Below are 26,742 nucleotides of genomic sequence, written 5' to 3' on the forward strand. Positions count from 1 at the left end.
TCTGTTTCTTCTTCCATTTAAGTTTTCTCATGTCGTTCTAATTTCCTTGTGCTAGGAATTTAGTGAAATTCTTTGTATCTCAAAACATATTTGCAGTATACATTCCCAAGCACCGTAGTAGGAAGGAAATGATGTTTTAGGAAGAGAGTTTCGCCTAGAATTTATATCAAGTCACATGCAAAATCTTCTTGTTACTATGTTCAATATATGGTGATTTCCGATGATGAAGTATACATTTGGTCTATGTTACGCAAAGGTTTGAACTTGTCATATGTTTTTGTAACCTACTAAATTTACATAACTTTATTTTATAAGTTTAATTATTAATTTAAAGTCACAATATACAACAACAACTTCGGTTCGGGTAATGTCGGTTCAGTAAGCCTTTAAAAAAAACGCATTTTCGGTCAAATAACTTTTAGTTTCGAGTCGAATCACATTTAAACAACTCTAATTTTGAGACCTAAAAACAAGTAATTAAAGTAAATCAAATATAATATAAACTAATATCAACTAAAATTTGATATCCCTTAATTTAAATGGCCTTGTGTTACCGGCATCTTGCACATACCCAATACACTACGAAAGAGTATGTGTATTCTCCTCAAAATGACAAAAATCTCACAAGCAGGAAGCCTTAATTTAAATCTGGAATTGAGTTCTTATGCTAATTAAGGTAATAAGCTATCAAATTCATGAACTCCTATTTGTGATGCATGTTGTATTTTAGTTGAGTTTTCTCAATTTTTTTGAACAATTCAAAAACTTTTTGTGGTAGAAATAGCTGAGAGAGCAAAACAAGCCTGTGCTTCGGGCACATTTAAAAATATTAGAAAGACAAAGATGGCCTACCCAAACCTCAGAACCCCATAATCAATATTTTGTCTGGAACCTTTTTAAGTCTTAGCACCAATCCTGCTCTTCCAATAACATTTTTTGTGGCTGAATTTAATATGGATTTTTGATTTTTCAAACTACTCTTATAAGTAGATAGTGATTTTTCTTTGATGAGATCTCTTATTTGAATCTTCAACATTTATATATGATATTATTCTATAGTGTGTTACATGAGCTATGATTTTTTTTATCTATGATATTTTTTAATTGTATAGTACTATGTGATTATCATTAAGTACACATTTATGTTTCTGTTGACTTTTTCTATCTACATTACCCTGATATACAGTAATCAACCACAAAAAACTTCACTATGTTTTGCAAAATTTAATTTATACTAACAAAAAAGGTATTCTCTTTTAAATTTTAAGCAGTTATTTTTACAAATGTGATTTTTATTACATTGTATCATTCCTATATGATGAGTAGTATCTCTATATTGATGCAGATGAACCTCATTTGTGGGCAATCAGATTGTGCAATAAGAAGTTCAGAGCCATGCACAGCTCAGTTTTCATCTGTAATGCATCCTTCTTCATGTGTAAACCATGTCACCTTTGTTTGTTTTGACCTGCTGCTTCTTGTTGTGTTCTTATGGAGCTTCATCTGCCATTTGTTTTCCAAAAAACTCGAGCTACGAGCTCAATATAGACCTATTTCAACCTGGCAGATTTTATCAGCTGTTTTTAATGGGTGTTTGGGACTTGTTTATATTGGACTTGGGATTTGGCATTTAGAGGAAAACTTAAGAATTGATCATTCAATATTCCCAATTCATTGGTGGGTTTTATATTTCTTGAATGGAGTTACATGGTTATTAATAGGACTAAAAGCAAGCCTTAAAGGGGAGTCATTCTCAAAACTTACATTGCATTTCTTGTCCATTTTGGCTTTCCTCTGTGCTGGGATTTCCTGTTTTATAGCTTTGTTTGCGGCCATAGTGAACCATGAAAGAGTGACATTCAAGGTAGTCTTGGATGTTCTGTCTTTTACAGGAGCTAGTTTGCTGTTGTTGTGTACTTGCAAGGGGTACAACACTGAAGATTATGGGGTGACTGAACATCAGAGAACCCTTTATACATCTCTAAATGAAATTGATTCCACTGCCCAAGTTACCCCATTTGCTAAAGCTGGATTGTTTAGTAAAATGTCATTTTGTTGGCTGAACCCTTTGATGAAATTCGGTAAGGAAAAGATTCTTGAAGAGGAGGATTTACCTAAATTACGGGACATAGATAGAGCGGGATTCTGTTACTCGCAATTTCTTGAGCGATTGAGTAAATACGAGAAGTCTGAAATTCCATCAGAATCTTCAATCTTGTGGACAATTGTTGGATGCCACTGGACGGAGATTCTGGTTTCGGGTTTGTTTGCACTTCTTAAGATACTTGCAGTGTTAGCTGGCCCACTTTTGCTGAATTCGTTCATCGAGGTTGCGGAGGGCAAAGTAGCTTTCAGATTTGAAAGCTATATTCTGGCTATTTCACTTTTCCTTGCAAAGATGTTGGAATCTTTGTCACAAAGACAATGGTATTTTCGGAGTAGATTGATTGGTCTTCGAGTGCAATCCATGCTCACTGCAGCACTTTACAGTAAGCAACTAAGATTATCAAATGCTGCAAGGAGCGTACATTCTGGTGGTGAGATAATGAATCATGTGACAGTAGATGCCTACAGGATCGGAGAATTTCCTTTTTGGTTCCATCAAACTTGGGCTACATGCCTTCAGATTTGCTTTGCATTACTTATTATAATCAAATCAGTTGGACTTGCAACCATTGCAGCACTACTAGTGATTGTAGTGACCGTGCTTTGCAACACTCCGCTTGCTAAGTTACAGCACAAGTTCCAAACTAAATTGATGGTTGCTCAAGATGAGAGACTGAAGGCTTGCACAGAGGCTATTGTAAACATGAAGGTGCTGAAGTTGTATGCCTGGGAAACTCACTTCAAGAATGTAGTTGAAAGATTGCGTAACGATGAATATGAAAGGTTATCAGTGGTGCAATCACAGAAGGCTTACAACTTTATTCTCTACTGGACGTCTCCTGTATTGGTATCTGCCGCTACATTTGTGACATGTTATTTCCTTGGAATTCCTCTACATGCCAGCAATGTTTTTACGTTTGTTGCAACTTTGGGTCTGGTTCAAGAGCCGATTAGAGCCATCCCTGAAATTATTGGGGTAGTGATTCAAGCGAGAGTGTCATTTTCAAGAATTGCCGAGTTTCTCAAAGCACCAGAGCTTCAGACTGAAAATGTCAGAAAGAACACTACGAGTAGGAAAAACCACAACATTCGAGTGAAGTCTGCAAATCTTTCATGGGACATAAACTCATCAAAGCCAACCTTACGAAATATAAATCTAGATGTTCATCCAGGTGAAAAAATAGCTATATGTGGAGAAGTTGGTGCCGGAAAATCAACATTATTAGCAGCAATTCTTGGGGAAGTACCATATACAGATGGAACTGTGAGCATCTTCAAAACCCTCCATTGTTCTTGAACTGCATCAACAAAAGCATTTAGATTAAGTCCGTATGAAATTTCCCTTAAATATCTTTCCTATTACAGGTAGAAGTTTATGGAAAGATTGCTTATGTTTCCCAGACGGCTTGGATACAAACAGGGACGTTACGTGAAAACATTCTTTTTGGATCTAGCATGAATGACATGAGATACCAAGAGACTCTTCACAGGTGTTCATTAGTGAAGGACCTTGAACTTCTTCCTTATGGTGACTTGACTGAGATAGGAGAAAGAGGGGTTAATTTAAGTGGTGGGCAGAAGCAACGTATTCAACTTGCTCGTGCATTATACCAAGATGCTGACATTTACCTTTTGGATGATCCGTTTAGTGCAGTTGATGCACAAACAGCAACTAATCTCTTCAATGTAACTCTTGACCTTTTTTTTTTTTTTTTTTTTATCAACATCAGTACTTCCTTGATGTGCTCCACACATTTCACTTTTTATGTGACAGGAATATGTTATGGAGGCTCTTTCGGGAAAGACTGTCGTACTTGTGACACACCAAGTTGATTTTATTCCTGCATTTCATTGCTGTCTGGTGAGTCTCCAATCACTATTCACTAAACTACATTCACGGGATTTTTAGCTCCTTTCTAAGAACTTGCATAAAAAGCATTTTATTGAGCTACTCCTACTCGATGCAATTTTTAATATTAGGGTGTTTCCCTTTAATGTAGATGATGTCAGATGGGAAAATTCTTAAGGCAGGCACATACCATGAGTTATTAGCTTCAAGTTCACAGTTTCTGGACCTTGTTAACGCCCACCAAACGACTGTCGGTTCTGAAGCTCATGTTGAAGTTAGCACATTAAGAAAAAGCAAATATTCTAATACTAATGAGATTGAGAAGCAATATGAATCCGCAAAAGGCGAAACACAGTTAATTGGTAAAGAAGAAAAAGAAGTGGGAAACACTGGCTTAAAGCCATACCTAATATACCTAAATCAAAGGAAAGGCTATTTGTACTTCTCTATCCTTGCTCTTTCTCATATTGCCTTCTTGTGCAGCCAAATAGTAGGAAACACTTGGATGGCATCTTCCGTAGATAATCCTCAAGTCAACAAATTTACCTTGATCATGGTTTATGTCATTATTGGATTATGCACACCATTAATCTTACTCGTAAGATCTCTCACAGTGGTTACATTAGGTATGGAATCATCAAAATCTTTATTTTCACAGCTGCTCAAGTCTCTATTTCGAGCGCCAATGTCATTTTATGACTCTACCCCTCTTGGAAGGATACTCAGTCGGGTGAGCCTAAACGACATTATTGAATCAGAACTTTGATTGACACAATTTATTGGCCTGAACTGATATCCTCTGAATTCTGCAGATCTCTTCTGATTTGAGCCTTGTTGATCTTGATATAGCCTTTAGTATACAAACAGCTTTTGGGGGTACTACATATACATTCTCTGCTCTAGTTATCTTGGCTGTCATTACTTGGCAGGTGTTATTTGTCTCCTTACCTGCAGTTTATATGGCAATACTACTGCAAGTAAGTAGTTCTAGGACTACCCCATTGTTTTAATTTAACAATAAAGTCCATTCATATGGAAGTATTACAGATGTTCATGATTGATTTTTGGAATTTAACTAATTACTTGGTGAAACATTTGAACAGAGATACTACTTTGCAACTGCAAAAGAGTTGATGAGACTCAACGGTACAACCAAGTCTAAGGTAGCGAGCCATCTAGCTGAATCTGTAGCTGGAGCCATGACAATAAGAGCTTTTAAGGAGGAAGAACGTTTTATTTCTAAAACTCTTAATCTTATTGACACAAATGCGAGCCCAAACTTCCATAATTTCGCAGCTAATGAATGGCTGATTCATAGGATTGAGATCCTCGGTGCTACAATCCTTGCAGCAGCAGCGCTATGCATGCTTTTGCTTCCTCCTGACACCTTTAGCTCAGGTTAGAGGTTTTTCACTATCTTTTGTGGGATTTAGCAACTCCAATTAAATTAATTATTTGGGAAATCTACTCTAGTTTCCTCGTTCAAGAAATAATTATGCGGTAGAGGGGGGAAGCGTGTTTTTGAGGCTCAAACCCGTGACCTTTCAAGTTACCAGCTCAAGTCCCACACCCACCTACACCAAAGCGTGACTTGGTAGTGGGGAAAATAGAGTTTTTTACAGTATTAGAATTTTTTACAGTATTAATCAACAAACATAAAATCAAAATGTTAGAATTTTTTACAGTATTAGAAATTGTGTTCTTATTCATACAACTAATGCAGGATTCATTGGCATGGCACTATCATATGGTCTAGCATTGAATATGGCTATGGTTTTTGCAATCCAAAATCAATGCACATTGGCCAATCACATCGTATCTGTCGAAAGGCTTAGCCAATATATGGATATAGAAAGTGAAGCTCCTGAATTTATCAAAAACTCCCACCCACCACTAAACTGGCCATCAGTTGGTAAAGTGGACATACTCAATCTACAGGTAATATTTTGAACATCAAGATGAAAGATTCTGGAAACTTGTGGTTTTAACAATTTCATGATTAAACAGATAAGATATAGACCAAATACACCATTGATTCTTCGAGGAATTAGTTGTACATTTGAAGGTGGAGATAAAATTGGTATTGTCGGTAGGACCGGCAGTGGGAAGACTACCCTAATAGGGGCACTATTTCGATTAGTGGAACCAGTGGGAGGGAAAATTATAGTTGATGGTATTGATATATGCTCGATAGGACTCCATGATCTAAGGTCGCATTTCGGGATCATTCCTCAAGATCCTACTCTATTCAATGGAACAGTTAGATTCAATTTGGATCCATTATCTCAGCATGATGATGAAGAAATATGGAAGGTACAGTTCCATATTCCACAGGACCATAACTTAAGGATTTAAGTTTTACATATACTAGTAATAACTAATGATTCTGTGTTAAGGTACTCGATAAGTGTCAGCTTAAAGAAGCTGTTGACGAGAAAAACCAAGGGCTAGATTCTCTAGGCAAGTGTTTTTGTCCTTTCAAACAACAAAAAATTCATCTAATGAGATTATTTATGCGTCTTATAGAACGAAATGATTTACCTACAGTTATGGATGATGGGTGCAATTGGAGCATGGGACAACGGCAGTTGTTCTGTTTAGGACGCGCTCTATTGAAAAGAAGCAGAGTTTTAGTGCTTGATGAAGCGACTGCATCAATAGATAACACAACAGACATGATCCTGCAGAAAACAATAAGATCAGAATTTGGTAGTTCCACTGTTATCATCGTAGCCCACAGGATACCAACTGTAATGGACTGCACAAAGGTTCTTGCAATTAGTGATGGTAAACCTTATTCTCTTAATATTACCAAAAATTAAGCTAAATTTATATATTCAGCGCGTACAAGTATAAAAGCATATATGATAGTATATCATGTAAAATTGAAAATGTTGCTTCTAATGCAGGGAAACTGATGGAGTATGATGAGCCAATGAAACTAATGAAAAAAGAAGGTTCTCTGTTCAAGCAACTTGTGATGGAATACTGGTCTCATAGTCACATTAACAAAAGCCATGTCCATGAACAAGAAAACGAGTTGTTTAAGGAATAATGAATAAACATTGCTACTGAAATTCAGTTTTATTTTATCCTTATAATGCCAATTGCCAAATTACAGTATTTATTTTTTTTTTAACAAAAAAAACACTTTCCTTTTCAAAATTTGTGTCTAAAATTTAAATGTCATACATCCTCTCTTTTCTATAACTTTCTGTGTTTGACCAATTTATACGAGACTTTATTGACCAATTGTTGAAAGTATTGATAATCCCAAGTAGTAATGCGTTTATAATCAGGAGTAATGTGTTTGAAGGAAAAACTACAAGTTTGAAGGAATTATAATGGAGATTTGACGAGGAAAAGAGGAGCTATAGAGGGGAATAAAATAAGCAAGGAGAGATTACTATGAGAGTTTTGGCTTACATTCAAATGACCTAGGACTAATGTATTTATAGGGAAACATATGACAAAGAAGTAAGAAATGGTTAAGACAGACATCAGCACAAGGGGCAAAAACAAGCCAGTGACCTTCTAGAGCCTTGTGCTCGTTCGAGCTTAAATGGAGCTCATTCGAGCATAATGTTGCTAGCAGCCTCTGGTTGGATTTTGACTTTGTGCAACATGTCCTGTGGTCCCCAATGCTCCCTTTAGCCATCTTACACTTCTCCAAATTTGATTCCTAGTGTTGGAGTTGCTTAATCAAGTCCTAAATACACGGTGAACGCAAGTCACCTATTATCCTAACAACAAAAGACCAAATGGGTTACATGAACTGATAAATTAATTTCAATGGTCAGTTATATGAACCAATTATCTATCTCCATTCATTTTGGTTTTCTACCAATTCAATTTGTCAATTTAAATCAATTAAATCTTTTTCCGGCCTACATATCATCTTTGGTCATTCAACTGTTGGAGTTTCGTGTGACTTTGAGTGCACAAATCACATGTGATCGGGATGATATTCGATGCATGGCTAATATATGGATGTATGTGTGTATGGAGTACCTTGTATGTGCTTGGTTAAGCATGAGGAAGCCTCAAGATCATTGCACAAGGGTAGCAGCAGCAAGCTCCAGCAGATCAGAAGGCACTGATCTCTATGCTCGACCAAGTCACACAGCCGCTCGACCAAGCACCAAATGGCTCGACCTGTCAAGCGAATACCAATCGATTCAGGGACTTCCTGGACTGCTGCTCGACCAAGATTTCAATCCGCTCGACCAATCCTTTTTTGCTCGACCAGTCGAGCGAGGTTCAGCAACAGTCTCTATTTTCTTCCTCCATAAGTTATTGCGGGTTGTATTATTATGGGCTTTTGACCCATCACTTGTACATGACTTCTAATATAAATAGAAATCCCTAGACAGATCCCTAAGTTGATTCTAACCCTAAGCCAAACACAAACCCTTCTTTTCTCTACTCTTCTTCTCCAAGTGTAATTTTTCATTGTATGAGTTCTTGAGAACTCCATTGATTATTCACATAACACAAGCAAACTAACCACCACAAAGGACGTAGTCCACATTGGGTGAACCTCGTGAATCTTGTGTCTTTGTTTATTGCATTGTTTCTTATTGCTTTTCATTACTAGTTTATTGAGATGTTTGTTTCATTGCATAGAACACCCTTACCATAGTCCTTGGGTGTTGTTAGGGATAAAGTTTGAACCTTTAGACCCTAGTATTCTTAGTATTTCAATTGGTATCAGAGCCTAAGGTATTTGGTGGTGTTCGGGAGTGTTCAAGAGTGCAAAACTTGTGAAAACATTGGGTGAACCTCGTAAATCATATGTCTTTAAGATTTCTTGTACTAAGTAGTGGTAGATCCATGGTGTAAAAATAAGGCCCCAACGCATTATATAAGCTGTGTTGCAAAGGTTTTAAAAAAACGAATTAATATTTACTGCATTATAAAGGTGTAAAAAGGCATCATGGGTCGTTTCAAGGGATATTTGATGGTTTCGACAATTACTTAAGCATTACGATAACCACACCTCGTAAAAACATGATCATTTTTTATCGAAATCATGACTGTTACCGTATTTTTACACTTACCGCATATTAGCATTTTCTACTCCCTCCGATGTTAAAATAAAAGCGGAAAATATTTAGGAATCATAAAAATCATTAAAATATTATAGTGAGAATGAATAAAATTAATTATATGCAAACTTTGTGATCTAAATACAATGATTCTTTATGAGAATAACAAATGTAACAATTTAAAATAGCAAATAGAAATAATTGTAAAGAGCAAAGAGAGTAATAAATTGATGAGTATGTTAAGCGGTTCCCATATAAGAATTTAGAACACAATGCATGAAAATGGAATGCAAGAACAAAGGGAAAATGAATTGCTTTTCAGCAAATGTCAATAAAAGTGGAACTAAAAGATCAGAGGTAAAATAAATTCAACACTAAGTGATAATTTAAAATCTATTTCAAATGGGCATTCAAGAGTACAAAGTGCCTTGCTAAGCGAGACTTTGAAAAAAGTCCTCTAATGGATGCAAACATTATCCTGCATTTCTGCTTGCCCAGCGTCTAACATTTGATTAGCGGTGTAATTGCCTAATTCGTAAAAACTAAAGTTACATGAGCAAAAAAGTAGATCAAAGTCCGATAAGTCAGTGTGGTAACATACTGTTGTACGACAGCGGAAGCAAAATCGATGAACAATAATGAAACAATAAAGAAATTCAATGCAAATAATAAGAAAATGACAAAAGAGATTTAACGTGGTTCACTATCTGTAATACCCCAGATTTAGCTTGAAAAAGGAATTGATAGACTACTCATATCAACAAGGTGCATTTTCTTTTCTAGGGAGCCCATTTGCTAAGAACTCCACAGTTAAGCGTGCTTGGTGGAGAGCAATCTTAGGATGGGTGACCTCCTGAGAAGTTTTCCCGGGTGCGCACGAGTGAGGCCAAAGTGCGCTGGAAAGACTTGTGTTGGTTTGTGGGGCTAGTCTACAGTCTCCAAGAGTAGTCACCAGCGGTCCGAGGGGCCGGAGTGTTACACTATCAATGTGTTAACTACGTCCACCAGCACAAAGATCAAATAATTTCACTATAATTACAAAGAATTTACAAGATAAATTACAATAACACTCACAAATAACAATGGCTCTCTAGTGATCTGTCTCTCAATTTGTGAATAATGAACCTAGTACTAATAAGAGGTAGTATATATATAATAAAACCAAAATAAAAGAAAACTTGGGCTCCAAGTATCCATAAATAACCGGCCAAGAAAAAAGGAAACTGCTCCACGTGAGAAATAACCGTCACTTGCGAGCCGCGTACAACTTCGTGAGCCGCGACTTGAAAACAAAACGTTCTCTGCGCCCCCCGGCCTTCTCCGCGCCCCACGCACCTGTCTTTTTAACCCATCTTCTTGATTCATCTTCTTCAATAATACTTACTAATTTGAGTCACCATTCACAATACATATATTCCCATCTTGCAACATGAAACCAACTAGCAAAAAGCAATGATCTAGCTAAAACCAATGCGCCAGTTGTTGTACAACAAAGTATTATTTTTGTAAGGAAAGTTCCACAAGAGCATCTTAAGAAAATAATTAAAAAAACAAATAAAAAAAATAAAAAAAAAACTCACTTTGATTTGTGTAATGTGGCAGATGGAAGGGTATGAATAAGGAGTTGTAAACTGGCAGTGGCAAAACCTCAAGATATGCTTTGGGGGTGGGGGTGTCAAGTTGAATAGTGTATTTCATTAAAATACCAAAAAAGGCAACCAAGTTGTATTTAAAATAAACTCTAAAAAAACACACAAGAACACCACCACTATCATGCCAATGAACCATAAAATACTTCTCTGTTTTAAGTGTTTTTTTTCTTCTAATAAAACTTAATTTTTGATACACTAAAATCTTAATAAATATTCAAACAAATAAATAAAAATAAATAATGTATATTTTATTACCTTATTCAAATGAAAAAATAGTATGTTTTTTATTTCGATAGAGTCAAAGATTTATCGTTTTTTAATTTGGATTATGATAAACTACAATAAATTGACTTATTATATTGTGTACTTCTTATTTAAATAAATTTACATATGATATTTGCTGTCAATGGTGAATCAAAAACAACCTCTTTGTTAATATTATCACTAACAAACTCCACCTACATGAGAGCCACTATATTTTTCAGAACAAGAATAGCAGTAAAACTGATTGTCTTGTAAAACATCATACATCACCAGATTCCCGATTTCTTATTAAACATTATCATCACTTTATTGTTCAACAATGTGGATTCTCCAACACAAATGTTAACAAAAGTTGTCAAAACATATCTAAACTGATCCTTCATGCTCTTGAGTTTGTACAACGGATATGGATGTTATCAAAAGAGACATAAATTGTGATCAGGCATAAATAAAGAGTGTTGGGATAATTTTTATTAAAACAAAATGGAGGAAACCTAATAGATCGGACGAAATAGGATATTGTAGCAACTCATGGACAAAGGGAGTATTTAATATCATAAGCTAGTCATTATTACTTATTCCCACTAGATAGTCATTACTCCATTGCTCATCAGCAAACCATTTTCCATTAGAAGTTAGTACATCTAAGCTCTATTCTCACGAGCTAGTCATCATGATTTGCATGAAATAACCCACTAAGCTACTAACTGCATCATCTTAATTCCTTATCAACTTCACATAATTTTTCATATGATCAAGCTTATCAATTATGATAGGAACTTTTGCTTAGTTACTGTTTTCATCAAAACTTCAAGCAATTTCGTGCTAAATATATGCAAACCCTGCATTAAGCAAAGACACAACGGTACTGTTTTTTTTTTTCTGAAAAAAATGTTTAGTTTTACTTTAATTTTCCTTGTATCAACATAGATAATAATTACTTCTTTAAAGTTCTATATGTAATGAATTCAGAAAATGGTTTCTCTTTCTGAGATGCTATTACCTGAAAGATGTTGTTTATCTTTGCTTATTCAGAAAACAATGGAGGATGTGTGGACTCTATTTTGTGGGCGTTCCAGCTGTGCAGTAAACAGTTCTGAGCCTTGTAGTCTTCAGTTTCTATCTATCACTGATCCTTCTTCATGTGTCAACCATGCTTTCATGGTTTGTTTTGATACACTACTTCTGGTAGTCCTCTTATTTAACTTCCATAGCAAAACATCCCGGAACCTTGAGCTAAAAGCTAAGTGTAGACAGTTATCAAACCTACAAATATTATCAGTTATTTTTAATGGCTCTTTGGGACTTGTTTACATTGGTTTTGGTATTCGTGTTTTCGTGGGAAACTGGAGAAATGATCATTCTATTTCACCAGTTCATTGGTGGTTGATGTATTTCTTCCATGGAGTTACGTGGTGGGTGATGGGACTAACAGCAATGGTTACAAGTGAACTATACCCAAAAGCCTTAGTGCAAATTTCATCCATTTTGGCTTTTGCCTATGCTGGTATCTTCTGCTTTCTAGCTCTCTTTGCTACCATAGTAAACCATGAAAAACTAACAGCTCTCCTTGCGTTAAACATTCTGTCTTTCCTAGGAGCAAGCTTGCTTTTGCTATGTAGTTTCAAAAGGTACCAAAATGAAGGGGTGGGTAGCAATGCCAACAATACTCTTTATATTCCTATGATTGAAGAGAATAATGGCAGTGAAAAAAACAATTCAGGTGCCACACTTGCGCCATTTTCTACTGCTGGATTGTTTAGTAAGATGATGTTTTTTTGGTTGAATCCTTTGTTCAGATTGGGAAGGGAGAAGATTCTCCAGGAAGACAACATACCAAAACTAAGAGATACAGAGAGAGCAGAGTCGTGTTACTTACAGTTTTTAGATGAGTTGAATAAGCGGAAACAGACTGATAAACCACTTGCAGAATACACAATATTCTGGGCAATTGTTGCATGCCACTGGAGGCAGATTCTGACATCAGGGTTTTTAGCGCTTATGAAAATATTTGCAGTTTCAGCTGGACCAGTTCTGCTGAATTCCTTCATTAAGGTTGCTGAAGGTAAAGAAACTTTTAAATACGAAGGTTATCTTTTAGCCATTGCAATTTTCTTTTCGAAAATCTTGGAATCTTTGTCACAAAGGCACTGGTACTTTCAGAGTAGATTAATAGGCCTCAAAATAAGGTCCATGCTCACAGCAGCAATTTACAGGAAGCAGCTAAGGTTATCAAATGTTGCTAGGACGATGCATTCTGGTGGTGAAATTATAAATTATGTGACTGTCGATGCTTACAGAATCGGAGAATTCCCTTATTGGTTTCATCAGATTTGGACTACAAGCCTCCAGCTGTGCTTGGCATTGATTATTTTAGTAAATTCAGTGGGACTTGCAGCTATTGCAGCATTACTGGTAATTGTTTTAACCGTTTTTTGCAACACTCCTCTTGCCAAATTACAGCATACATTTCAAAGCAAGTTGATGGTTGCCCAAGAACACAGGCTTAAGGCTTGCTCGGAGGCTCTTATGAACATGAAAGTGCTAAAGTTGTATGCTTGGGAGACTCACTTCAAGAACGTAATCAAGGCATTGAGGAAAGTGGAATCTAAATGGTTGTTAGCTGTGCAGATGCAAAAGGCATACAACTTTGTCCTCCTTTGGATATCTCCAATGTTGGTTTCTTCTGCTACATTTGGGGCTTGTTATTTACTTGGAGTTCCCCTACATGCCAATAATGTTTTCACGTTTCTCGCAACATTGAATCTGGTACAAGAGCCCATCAGAGCTATTTCTGATGTCATCAGTGTTGTGATTCAAGCAAAAGTTGCATATTCACGAATTGTGAAATTCCTTGAAGCACCGAACATTCAAACTCAAAATGTGCTGAAACAAGGCAGTATGACCTGCAGAAATGATGCCATTGTCATCAAGTCGGCTAATTTTTCATGGGAAATCAGTCAATCCAATCCAACACTGAAAAACATAAATTTAATTGTTCGCTCGGGTGAACGAATAGCAATATGCGGAGAAGTTGGGTCTGGAAAATCAGCATTACTAGCAGCAATTCTCGGAGAAGTACAAAAGCTGGATGGAACTGTAAGTTTTTTCCGCAACCTTCATGATTTGTACATTTATGCATCCTTTTAATCACATGAGCAAGTATTTTGACCTACAGTGGGCCTGCTAAAGCTGAGAAGTTGTGTAATGTGTATACTCTGTTCTTTCTTTAACCGGTTTCTTGTACAGGTGGATGTTTATGGAAGAATAGCTTATGTTTCCCAGACGACTTGGATACAAACAGGAACAATACGTGAAAATATTCTTTTTGGATCTAGCATGAATGACATAAGATACCAAGAGACTCTTCGTAGGTGTTCGTTGGTAAAAGACCTCGAACTTCTTCCTTATGGTGACTTGACTGAGATAGGAGAAAGAGGAATTAATCTAAGTGGTGGGCAGAAGCAACGTATTCAACTTGCTCGTGCATTATACAAAGATGCCGACATTTACCTTTTGGATGATCCATTCAGTGCAGTTGACGCACGCACTGCAACTACCCTCCTCAATGTAACTTAGACCTCAATGACATTCACTTGACCATGGTTTTCTTCATTTACTTAAAACTAATATCTATCTGGTTTCTTTATGATAGGAATATGTTATGGAAGCTCTTTCTGCAAAGACCGTCTTACTTGTGACACACCAAGTTGATTTTCTGCCAGCATTTCATAGCTGTTTGGTGAGTTTTACATATGATATTAGTCATTTTTTCTTTCTTCAGTCGCAAAATTCGTGATGTTAAAGATTCCGGTCACCAATTAAGTAAAAACTGTAGGAGCTTAGCAATTGTAGCTAGCCACAGCATACCTTTCTAACAGTTGCTTTCATCCTTAAAAGAAAAATAATTAAGGAAAATTAATGAAAGGAGTTCCATGATTGACCTCAAGTGTTTGGTATGGATTTTAAAGCTCATTGAAAACGGAATGCTTAACCTTTCCATTAAAGTTTGGTTGATTTATAATTTTGACAAACCAATCCATTACTCTCAGGTAACCCATTCCCTCCAAATGATGTAGGAAAATTTAGATGGTAAAATAATGAATGGATTTATTTGGAGAGGAAGATGAGTGAATATGTAGGATGAAATATTGTTCTTCATTGCACAAAAAATTGATTACATCAATGGGTATTTATAGTGCAAGTTTACTAAAATATCTTAGATATTTTTAATTTTTTAATTACTTTTCTAGTTACTTCCATTATATTATCTTAGATATTTTTATTTTTTAATTCTTTAGTTTAGATATTTTTATATTTAATTAAAATCCTAGATTTTTCTAGATTATTTTAACACTTCCCCTAATCTGAAAAATCTTGAACTTTAAGTCGTCTTCTGAAATCGATAAATCTATCAGTTGATATGGGTTTTGTGAAAATGTCTGCGAGTTGCTCCCCCGTCTTGCAGAATTGTAGTTCGATCTCTTTTTTATCTACTAACTCACGAATGTAGTGATGTCGTATCTCGATGTGCTTTGATCTGCTATGAAACACTGGATTCTTCGTCATTGCTATTGTTGACATGTTGTCGCAGAACATTGTAGTTGGTGTCTCTTGCTTATGTTGTAGATCGATTAATATCCTTCTCATCCAGACTGCTTCACGTGCTGCACTTGTTGCTGCAATGTACTCTGCTTCTGCTGATGATAAAGCTACTGTCGCCTGTTTTTTTGATGACCATGAGACCACCTTGTTTCCAAGCTGAAATACGTACCCGCTTGTACTTTTTCTATCATCCACGCTTCCAGCACAGTCGCTATCGGTGTATCCAGTGAGCTTGAAATCTTTTTCAGTTTCGTACATGATCCCATAGCTTTTTGTTCCCTTAATGTATCTGAGAATCCTCTTTGCTGCTGTTAGATGATCCTTGCTCGGTTCACTCATGAACCTGGATACGATGCTGACAGCGTTGACTATATCTGGTCTTGTATGTGTGAGATAGATAAGAGAGCCGACCAAGCTTCGATACATTGCTCCGTCGACTTTTGGTTTGCCATCGTACTTTGATAACTTCTCATTGATTGCCATTGGTGTAGCCAGCGGTTTACATTCACCCATGTTGAATTTCTTGAGAAGGTCTTCTGCATATTTCTCTTGTGATAGAAATATTCTTCCTGGGCTTTGTTTGATTTGTATGCCAAGGAAGTATTTCATTGTACCTAGGTCTGTCATCTCGTACTCCTTCATCATAGCCTTTTTAAATTCTTTGATCATCGGTGGGTGTGTGCCTGTATAGATTAGATCATCCACGTACAAGCATAAAATGAGAAAGTTGTTACCTTGTGTCTTGATGTATAGTGAAGGTTCACTCGGACTCTTGATGAAACCATGCTGGAGAAGATAATTGTTGATGTTGCTGTTCCACGCTCGGGGTGCTTGTTTGAGTCCGTACAGAGCTTTTCGAAGGCGATATACTTTGTCTTCTTGGCCTTTGATGACGTATCCCTGCGGTTGCTCGACGTACACTTCTTCTTCGAGTTCTCCATTTAGAAATGCTGATTTGACATCGAGTTGAAAGACTGGTAGCTGATGCTGTGCTGCTAATGCCAGGACTGTTCTGATTGTCTCCATGCGGACAACTGGTGCATATGTTTCGTTGAAGTCGATTCCTGGTTGTTGCGCATATCCCTTTGCTACGAGCCTTGCTTTGTACTTGTTGATGGAGCCATCATCATTATGTTTCACCTTGTAGACCCACTTGAGTCCGATGACTTCCTTGTCTTGTGGTTTGTCTACAAGTTTCCATGTGTGATTCTTCTCGATCATTTTGATTTCTTCGTTCATAGCCTCAATCCAGGTTTCTTCTTGTGCTGCTTCTTGAAATGTTTGTGGCTCACTAGAGAAGAGAGCCATCATTGCTTGGTCACAATGGTAATCTTGTAACCATGATGGCGGTTGCCGATCTCGTGTTGATCTTCGGGCTTCTTGAGGTTGAGGAGTTGAACGTGATGTTTGGCTTCGTGAGCTTGGGAATGATCTTGTACTTTCAAGTGTACTTGGACTCGGAGATGATGGGTTTGTTGGTTGGTCTGCTCCATCTTCTTCACTTGGATCTCTTAGGAGAGTATCTCCTTCGCGAGCTTCAGTTTCTTTTTCTTTCCACGTCCATTCGGCTGCTTCGTCGAAAATTACGTCTCTAGAAATGATTAATTGTTTAGATTCAGGCTTGTAAAGGCGATATCCTTTTGTTTCGTGACTGTATCCAATGAATATGCATTTTTCTCCCTTCTCGTCGAGTTTTTCCCGATTCTCCTTTGGGATGTGGGCATAAGCTACGCATCCGAACACTTTGAGGTGTTCTACTCTTGGCTTTCTCTTGTGCCAGGCTTCATATGGCGTTAAATCCCTAACTGCTTTTGTGGGAGATCTATTGAGGATATATACTGCCGTGTGAACAGCTTCGGCCCAGTATCCTTTGGGTAGATGTTTACCCTGCATCATGCTGCGGGCCATCTCTGCTATAGTGCGGTTTTTCCTTTCCGCGACACCATTTTGTTGTGGTGTACGCCTTGCTGTAAGTTCTCTTTTAATGCCATGCTTCTTACAGAAGTTGTTGAATTCGTTGCTTGTAAATTCTCCACCACGATCCGTTCTAAGAATCTTAAGAGAATGCCCACTTTGATTTTCTGTGAGGGCTTTGAATTCCATGAAGTGGGAAAAAGCTTCTGATTTTTTCTCCAGGAAATATACCCACATCATGCGGGAGTAGTCATCTACGAACAGAAGAAAATATCTTTTTCCGCCAAGAGACGGATTCTTGGTAGGACCCCAGATATCTGCATGAACAAGCTCTAGAGGAGCCTTGGCCCTCCAAGGTGCGGTAGGAAATGGCAATCTGTGCATCTTGCCATATATACAGCCTTCACAAATTTTTCTTTCATTTTTTATTGATGGTAGTCCAATTACCATTTCTTTTTGTTTTAATAGTTTTAGACTGTTAAAATTTAGATGCCCGAATCTCAAATGCCATAAGGTGGATTCATCATTTATTGAGCTTAAAGCCAATTTTTCTTCAAATGGCAATTTTAATGGGAATATTTTGTTAGGAGCCATTTCAACAGTTGTTATTATCTGACCCTTATTTTTATCATAGATTTGACATTTGTTATCCTCAAATTTAACCACATATCCTTTTTTAATTAATTGGCCTACGCTTAATAAATTTTGTGCAAGTCCGGGAACATAAAAAACTTCATGAATTAATTGTGATGATCCATTTTTTGTTTTAACGGCAATTGTTCCTTTTCCGGCGACATCTTCTTTTTTACCGTCGCCAAGTGTGATGTGTGTTTTAACATTTTCGTCAAGAGTGACAAAATAATTTTTATTGCCGGTCATGTGGTTTGAACAACCACTATCAATATACCATATGTCACTTACTTTTTCTTGTGCATTTAATCCAGTGTAAAATATTTGCTCTCCGGAATTATTATTTTCGGAATAGTTTGCTTCTTTTTGTCGATACCAACAATCTTTTTCGAGGTGAGAGTGTTTATTACACCTCTTACATTTGTACCGACAATCATTAATATTGTGGTTAGTTTTCTTACATAATTTACAATAAAGGTCAGTTTGATTATTTAATCGACTCCTTTGATTTTTAAAATTTCCTCTCCCCTTGCTACAATTAGTTGATGTTTGTCCTTTTTCATAATTTTTACAATGACTATTTTTATTTTCACCATTAGAAAATTTTAACTTAGCTTGAAATGCTTGTTCTAGTGGTTCTTCGTTAAATCTTTTTAATCTATCTTCATGTGCAAGTAGTGATCCCATTAATTCGGGCATACTTAATTGAGATAAATTTTTCTTGTTAACTTCTTCTATTGTTGTGGCAATAATGTTATATTTTTGTGAAAGACTCCTTAATATTTTTCGAATCACATTTTCATCTTCTATTTTACCACCATTTGATCTTATTTGATAAACTATATTAGTGACTCGGTCAAAAAATGAATGTATTGTTTCATTTTCTGCCATTAATAGATTATCAAATTCTCTCCATAGTGATTGGAGTTTAAAAATAATTACCTCTTCGGAACCTCTGTATTTTGTCTCCAGGATCCTCCAAGCCTCCGTAGCTGTTTTTGCAGGCATGATCGTTGTAAGTATTGCCTCGTCGACTCCACGATATAATAGGGATAGGGCATAGTTATCCCTTATCCTATTTTGTTTATATTGTTTTATTTTTGTTTCATCCCAAGATGACTCGTTAGTGTCATCTTTGGGTGGTTGCTCGTAACTTTCTTGTACTAATTCACATAAATCTTGAGAGATAAATATTGACCTCATTTGCATAGCCCATTGTTCATATTTTTCTCCCTTAAATGTGGGAACCCAATTAACTTGGGGGTAATTAGTGGTTGAGGTCATTTTTTATTTTGTGGTTAAAGGTTTATTTTATTGTGGAGTATGTTGGTTAATGTGTTTAGGTTGTTTGGAGGTCTTGGTTTTAATTAGCTCTTGATACCAAATGTAGGAAAATTTAGATGGTAAAATAATGAATGGATTTATTTGGAGAGGAAGATGAGTGAATATGTAGGATGAAATATTGTTCTTCATTGCACAAAAAATTGATTACATCAATGGGTATTTATAGTGCAAGTTTACTAAAATATCTTAAATATTTTTAATTTTTTAATTACTTTTCTAGTTACTTCCATTATATTATCTTAGATATTTTTATTTTTTAATTCTTTAGTTTAGATATTTTTATATTTAATTAAAATCCTAGATTTTTCTAGATTATTTTAACACTTCCCCTAATCTGAAAAATCTTGAACTTTAAGTCGTCTTCTGAAATCGATAAATCTATCAGTTGATATGGGTTTTGTGAAAATGTCTGCGAGTTGCTCCCCCGTCTTGCAGAATTGTAGTTCGATCTCTTTTTTATCTACTAACTCACGAATGTAGTGATGTCGTATCTCGATGTGCTTTGATCTGCTATGAAACACTGGATTCTTCGTCATTGCTATTGTTGACAAATGATTCATCCTAATTATGAGTGAAAATGTTTTCTGTATCCACCCTCCTCGTTGTTAACTTCTCTTCACATAAGCTGACAATCCTACTGTCATGGACTGACTTACCCATAAAGATGAGATTTCAATTGACAAAGCAAAATGTATAAGAATGTAACAATTTGTATGTAAAATGTAAATGTATAATGAAAGATTAAATGTAAACAAAGAACGATTAGAAAGAATAGTATACAAGTGTAAACAAAAAACGATTAGAAAGAATAGTATACAAGCATTCGAGAGGTTTGTTCTCTCCTAGTGAGTATTAAAATCCTCTTAAAACTATTAAGCAATAAATCATTAATTCCCTTCCCTTCCCTTCACTTCCCCTCTATTTATACTAATTATCTCTACATTTTATTCCCCCAACTTAACTAATTACTAACTATTATTTATTACTTAATACCTCTTCCCAACCCTTCTTGATACCTACATCCTTCATTTTTTCATATCAAATCTCATCCATGGCGGATTTGAAGCTCAGTTGATAATTTTCTTCGTTGAATGTAAGTGAATAATTTACTCTAAAACATTCCACAATTTTTTCGTTGACTTGATATTCTGAATGAATTAAAGGAGTATACATTACATCACATTACATGTACGCAACCTTAGCCTTATTAGTGATATTCCAATGCCATTAAGTGACTCCCACTTAAGGGGTTTAGGGGTTGAATGTACACAACCTTACCCTTGTTAGTGATATGTACCAAACAAGATGTAAAAGAATAAACTTAAGTCATTCCATTACTTGATAAAGGCCAAACAAGATTTAATTATACACCTTATTTGTTTCAATTCCGTTTCCATTTCAAATATTATACCAAACAGTGCCTAAGAATTAATCAACCACATTCATATCTTACATTACCTAAATGCTAAGGAGCTGTTTTGTTTAAGTATTTTTTGTTTTTGAGCTGGAAACAAAGTTAGAGAACTAATGCTGTTACTTCTTGTTTCTTTTGAAAATACATATATATATATATATATATATATATATATATATATATATATATATATATATATATATATATATATATATATATAACCATTACTTAGTTGTAAGTGTAACAAATGCCCCTAATCTGTTACCTCTAAACACATTGGGGAATCAGTTCACATTGCCACTGTTTTCAACATATTCTTTATCTCTTTTCTGTGTTACACGCCTTCTACCTAGTCTTTCTCGTTCTTCTATTCCTTTACTTTATTGGTGTTTCATTATTCCAAACAAGTAATAACTTTAATGCTTATTATTACCCTTTCCCTTAATCAATTCTATTTAATTTCCTTTTTCCATCTTTCATACCAAACTAGCCCTTAATGTAATCTGCCTATAGTGTATAGGTTTTCTCACACAGAGCAGATAGTTAGATGAGAATCTTTGACAAAGCTAAAGTCTGCTTGCATGATGAAAACGGGACTTTTTACTTACCAGATAACGAAAATTTCCTGGAGTGTTCTTTGTTTCATCTGTCTTCGTCATTGAAAGGAATTTCTTGTTTGCAGATGATGTCAGATGGACAAATCCTTATATCAGGCACATACCATGAGTTATTAGCCTCAAGCCAGAAATTTTTTGACCTTGTAAACGCACACAAAGAGACTGCAAACAGAGAGACACTGGCAGAAGTTGGCACAATTAAAAGACAAAACTACTCTACCTTGGAGATTCAAAGAGCCAATGTTGAGAATGAATATCAATCATTAAAAGGGGATCAGTTGATCAAACAAGAAGAAAGGGAAATTGGCGACACTGGTTTTAAGCCATACTTTATATACCTGAACCAGAATAAAGGCTACTTATACTTCTCCATTAACGCTCTTGCTTTTGTGACCTTTTTGACGGGTCAGATATTGCAAAACACTTGGATTGCTTTTGGTGTTGATAATCCTCATGTCACAAAATCAAAATTGATTATTGTCTACATCATCATTGGGTTCTGCTCGACATTCTTTTTGCTCATAAGAGCTTTTACAGTTGTTTTATTAGGGGCAAAATCATCAGAATCCTTTTCTTCTCAATTGTTGAACTCTCTCTTTCATGCATCAATGTCTTTCTATGACTCTACACCTCTTGGAAGGATATTAAGTCGGGTAATTACAAAGTTGTCACCAGCATTACATATCTGTCTACTTTTATTATTCGAACATTTTCCTCATATGTTGAGAACTCTGCAGGTGTCCTCAGATTTAAACATCGTTGATCTTGATATCCCCTTCAACTTCATAGGTACTTCCGGATCCATTATAGTTGCATATGCTTATTTAGGAGTATTAGCTAGCATTACCTGGCAAGCCTTATTCGTCATCATACCAGTGATATACATGGCACTGCAATTGCAGGTAAGATTTTGAACTGTGTAACTTTCTTCTCAACCATTCAAGTCTAAGGCTCCGGATAGAAAAATCTATGCAGAAAATGCGCTTCTTACGACCTGTATAAAAAAAAAATTTAAATTAAATTGCAAAAATTGGTTTGGAGTATTGATTATGCCACAGTTTTCCTACATTGAGTAAATTAGTCATTGCAGAATTGTACTACATGTAAGTTTTGTGTTTAGGACTTTGGTCTAATGGTCTTGCTCCAACATGCATAATGCATAACTTAAACCTACTTGTGTATGTGTACGGCTATAGTGTGTCACAAATCTAACCTAACATTGAAATAAAGATACTTTTGATAATAGGAAGATAATCATGGGCTTGTTTGGTAGATTTTTAATACTTAACAAATTATATTTCCTAGTTGTCTTGTTATTTGTCTTGCCTACGGTGTGTTCTTGGTTTTTTGTTATTATTTACAGGTGTTTCGCAAGCCAAGAGTCTCCCTAGCCGCAGCCTTCTTATCACCTTCGATAAGGGGTATGGTTAGCAGTAAGGGTGTTTAATGGGCCGGATAAGATTTGGACCGGGCTTAAGTAAATATGGGTTGGGTTGGATAAAGGCCCTTTAAACATATTATGGGATTAAAATGGGGGCTTTGAAAGCTCGGCCCGGCCCATTTTTATTACTAAAAATTATTTTAATCCCTATTTATCAATTTATAACAATTAAATTATCATTTACAATAATTAAATTGAAAAAATATTAATAATCTTCATTGACATTGTCATTTATAATATTTAAATTATACATTATGTTATTTAGAAAGGCCTGTTTCCGACCTTTATTGAGCCCTTTTATAGCCCGCTTCATTTTGATTATAGTAGAACTCGTTTTCGGCCGGGCTTATTTTTGGCCCGCCCCTCATAAAGCCTTTTTAAAAACAAGCCGGATAAGGGCTCAAAATGGAGACCCGGCCCATTAAACACCCCTAATCAGCAGTCTTGACCCTAAAGCATCTATGAGTAGAATATAATGATGAAGAATAAATAAGATTTCCTACGAAACAGATATATTTTTGGTTCTTTGATTGGCAAAAACATGAGAAATCAGAATTCAGAATTCCTTATGGGTTATCGGAATTCATTGTGGGTTGTCAGAATCCCAAGAAAAATTCTACTCCGTTACTACCCATGCCAAACAAATGTTATTCCTAGAATATTTAATATCATAGAAAATTATTTCAACAGCAACCAAACGATCACTGAGTTATCAGTATTGGTGTGTTTGGGAGCATGGCTTCCTTATTCTTTGTTTATGCCGCATTTTATGCCCCATTATCCAAAACAAAACAAAACAAAACAAAACAAAAAAAAAGAGTTTTTGGCATTTGCAATATTTGACAGGGCGTAGTAGGCAATTCTTACCTCCTTTAGCTATGAACACTAACATGTAAAAATAGTTAATAAGCAATATAAAGATCGTGCTTCTATAAATGTAAAACCTAATACTTAGTTATAACATCTAATAATCATTAAAACATGTGAACAGCGATACTACTTTGCAACTGCAAAAGAGTTAATGAGACTCAATGGTACAACCAAGTCTCTTGTAGCAAACCATGTAGCAGAATCATTTGCAGGAGCTATGACGATTAGAGCTTTCAAAGAGGAAGATCGATTTTTTGCTAAAAACCTCGATCTAATTGACACAAATGCAAGCCCATTCTTCCACAATTTTGCAGCTAATGAGTGGCTGATTCTGCGAGCAGAAACCCTCAGTGCCATTGTTCTGGCAGCTGCAACATTTTGCATCGTTTCACTTCCTGCGGGTACATTTAGATCAGGTGAGAAATTTCTCTCTCTCGTTGACTATTATTGGTTCCCTCAGCTGAAAATATTCGAAGAAATGAGAGAAGAAAAGATTTATGAGTACTTCAATACAATAATGCAAATAAAAACAATGTCGCAGGCTTCATTGGAATGGCACTATCATATGGTCTTGGATTGAACACGGGAATGTTATACAGCATTAAAAATCAATGCATATTGGCTAATAACATCATCTCAGTGGAGAGGCTTCATCAATACATAGATATACCTAGTGAAGCTCCAGAAATCATCAACGATAACCGCCCTCCAATAAACTGGCCTTCAGTTGGTAAAGTGGATATCAATAACCTGACGGTAATACTTTCTAAATATTGATTAGCGTTTGTTTGTTTACATAATGAGATACTAAAATTTTCATTCCCAAAACAGATCAGATATAGACCAGATACACCACTTGTTCTTAAAGGAATCAGTTGTATTTTTGAGGGAGGAGATAAAATTGGTATTGTTGGAAGGACTGGTAGTGGGAAGACCACCATAATAGGGGCATTGTTTCGCTTAGTGGAACCAGTAGGAGGGAAAATTATAGTTGATGGAATCGATTTATGTTCAATAGGACTGCATGATCTCAGATCACGTTTTGGAATTATTCCTCAAGACCCTACGCTATTCAATGGCACTATAAGGTTCAACTTGGATCCTTTAAGTCAACATAATGATGAAGAAATCTGGGAGGTACAGTTTCAACTCTTACAAACTTAGGGTGAAAAATTATGTACAATGCAGCTGCCCTCAATTTCACAGCAATGGTAAAAACACTAACTATTTGATATTCTTTGATTAGGTGCTTATGAAATGTCAGCTTAAAGATGTCGTCGAAGAGAAAAACCAACGCTTAGATTCCTTAGGCAAGCATTCATTCTTTCATACAAAAATAAGCATTTTCCAACAATTTCATTAGAGATGTCCTAGTAGGATTATCTATGCTTTAAAACGATTTAACTGAACATTTTTACCTTCAGTTGTCGAGGATGGTTCAAATTGGAGCATGGGACAGCGGCAACTGTTTTGTCTAGGGCGTGCGTTATTGAAAAAAAACAAGGTGTTAGTGCTTGATGAAGCAACTGCATCCATTGATAATGCAACTGACATGGTCCTGCAAAAAACAATTAGATCAGAATTTTCTGCTTCCACTGTGATCACCATAGCCCACAGGATACCAACGGTAATGGACTGCACAAAGATTCTTGCCATTAGTGATGGTAAGCTATCTTTCTTTTCATTCATCACATCCAAAATGTTAGATCAGTTCAACTTTCACGAACTTAAGTGTAAAATAAAACACAGCTCAGAAGATCACTATAAATAATGTAAAAAGTTTCTCAATCTAATGCAGGAAAACTAATGGAATATGATGAGCCAATAAAGCTAATGAAGAAAGAAGGTTCAATAGTTGGCCAGCTTGTAAAGGAATATTGGTCTCATGCCCACTCTATTGGTCACTCGCATTAAAGAAAAGCCATGAAAGTGCAGCAAAGTTTGAATGGATGGAGATCCCGAGCTCATGTAAATAAAACGACACTAAAGAACATAGTTCTTTAGCGACAACCCATCAACAACAGGTCAAAAATCACATTGCTAATGGAAATACATGCCTCAAACGACGAGCTTACACAATAAGGAGTCCATCGCAAAGGGCTTTAGCAATGGTTTGCAACGAATCAGTCAATAAAGACGGCTCTTTTATTATGGATTCATGATTAGCCTAAGTTACTAATTGATATGGGCATATGTCCCAACAAGCAAATAAAACATTCATAAGTATTAGAATCTGAAACCTTCATCTGGAATAGTGATATTTACTAGTATAGCACATTTTTGGTAAAGTCCTATTAACTTCTTCAACTTTATGTAAGAGATTTGTACTAAAAAAGTAGTTATCTTTTATGTAAGTCCTAAGCAACAATATATAAACATTTGATTGAACACCATAATTATCATTACATCCAGTCATTAAGAATCAGTGTTGTAACTATTGTTTGTATTTAGAGCATAAGTGGCCGTTGTTCAAAGTAGAGACTTAATGGAGTAAGAAATTCAAGTGTGCATGTTGAAATAACATAAACGACCAATTTAGGCATAATGGGACCCTTAGTCAGCACTCATGAACCATCTAGTCGGCGTTTTCTGCTGAAGATGACAAACGCGGTAGAACTAGGCGCCTAATTGGATCGAGAGGTTGGTTAACACAGTTCATTTGAAGCTGATCCTAGTTGGCGCCTAACAGACACCAAGTCGGCACTCGGTATGTTTCTGAATTTGTTTTCAATAAGTTAATAACTATTTTCATTTGCACATATAATATACAAAAACCTATTTGATTTCTTCAGTTGCTTTTTGGAATTTTTGTCCATCATTTTCCAAGGAACACAAATTTTAAAAAGTGCATTTCTTGTGCTTAAAAATCGCATAGCTATATACCAATAACTCATTATATTATATACACTTTTTATTACGCGAAGCTACATATGACGTTTGCTACCAATGATCAATGGGAAACAGCCTCTCAGTTAATTTTATCACTTA

The 26,742-nt window shown here is 35.9% G+C and overlaps 2 protein-coding genes across 5 annotated transcripts; both read left to right on the plus strand.

Annotated features, from left to right (window-relative positions):
* The first annotated feature begins 544 nt into the window (after positions 1–544).
* LOC130826337 (ABC transporter C family member 10-like) lies at positions 545–7,120 on the plus strand. 3 transcript variants are annotated; one of them, XM_057691964.1, is made up of 12 exons: positions 545–676; positions 1,346–3,370; positions 3,472–3,792; positions 3,881–3,967; positions 4,107–4,685; positions 4,768–4,932; positions 5,059–5,353; positions 5,679–5,893; positions 5,963–6,268; positions 6,352–6,415; positions 6,503–6,742; positions 6,865–7,120. In XM_057691964.1, exons 1-12 carry the CDS (start codon positions 665–667, stop codon positions 7,008–7,010), a joined length of 4,455 nt encoding a protein of 1,484 aa, XP_057547947.1. In that variant the 5' UTR covers positions 545–664; the 3' UTR covers positions 7,011–7,120. The 3 variants fall into 3 exon arrangements, with proteins under 3 accessions (XP_057547947.1, XP_057547946.1, XP_057547948.1); XM_057691965.1 differs by lacking the exon at positions 545–676 and adding an exon at positions 690–1,246; XM_057691963.1 differs by having other exon boundaries at positions 6,352–6,742.
* Positions 7,121–9,597: 2,477 nt separating this feature from the next.
* On the plus strand, positions 9,598–26,168 carry LOC130826338 (ABC transporter C family member 10-like). 2 transcript variants are annotated; one of them, XM_057691967.1, is made up of 12 exons: positions 9,598–11,784; positions 11,955–14,018; positions 14,169–14,489; positions 14,575–14,661; positions 21,509–22,096; positions 22,181–22,345; positions 23,876–24,170; positions 24,296–24,510; positions 24,586–24,891; positions 25,001–25,064; positions 25,179–25,418; positions 25,553–26,168. In XM_057691967.1, exons 2-12 carry the CDS (start codon positions 11,961–11,963, stop codon positions 25,666–25,668), a joined length of 4,455 nt encoding a protein of 1,484 aa, XP_057547950.1. In that variant the 5' UTR covers positions 9,598–11,784; positions 11,955–11,960; the 3' UTR covers positions 25,669–26,168. The 2 variants fall into 2 exon arrangements, with proteins under 2 accessions (XP_057547950.1, XP_057547949.1); XM_057691966.1 differs by having other exon boundaries at positions 9,598–14,018.
* The last annotated feature ends 574 nt before the right edge of the window (positions 26,169–26,742 follow it).

The sequence above is a fragment of the Amaranthus tricolor genome, chromosome 10 (genome assembly GCF_026212465.1).
Source record: "Amaranthus tricolor cultivar Red isolate AtriRed21 chromosome 10, ASM2621246v1, whole genome shotgun sequence".
Lineage (NCBI taxonomy): Eukaryota > Viridiplantae > Streptophyta > Magnoliopsida > Caryophyllales > Amaranthaceae > Amaranthus > Amaranthus tricolor.

Coding starts and splice junctions, on each gene's coding strand:
- LOC130826337 (XM_057691963.1), top strand. Junction 4,933..5,058: donor ATATGGCAATACTACTGCAA/GTAAGTAGTTCT, acceptor ACATTTGAACAG/AGATACTACTTTGCAACTGC. Junction 6,743..6,864: donor GGTTCTTGCAATTAGTGATG/GTAAACCTTATT, acceptor CTTCTAATGCAG/GGAAACTGATGGAGTATGAT.
- LOC130826338 (XM_057691966.1), top strand. CDS start 11,895: ATGGTTTCTCTTTCTGAGATGCTATTACCTGAAAGATGTTGTTTATCT. Junction 14,662..21,508: donor CAGCATTTCATAGCTGTTTG/GTGAGTTTTACA, acceptor TCTTGTTTGCAG/ATGATGTCAGATGGACAAAT. Junction 24,892..25,000: donor ATGATGAAGAAATCTGGGAG/GTACAGTTTCAA, acceptor TTCTTTGATTAG/GTGCTTATGAAATGTCAGCT.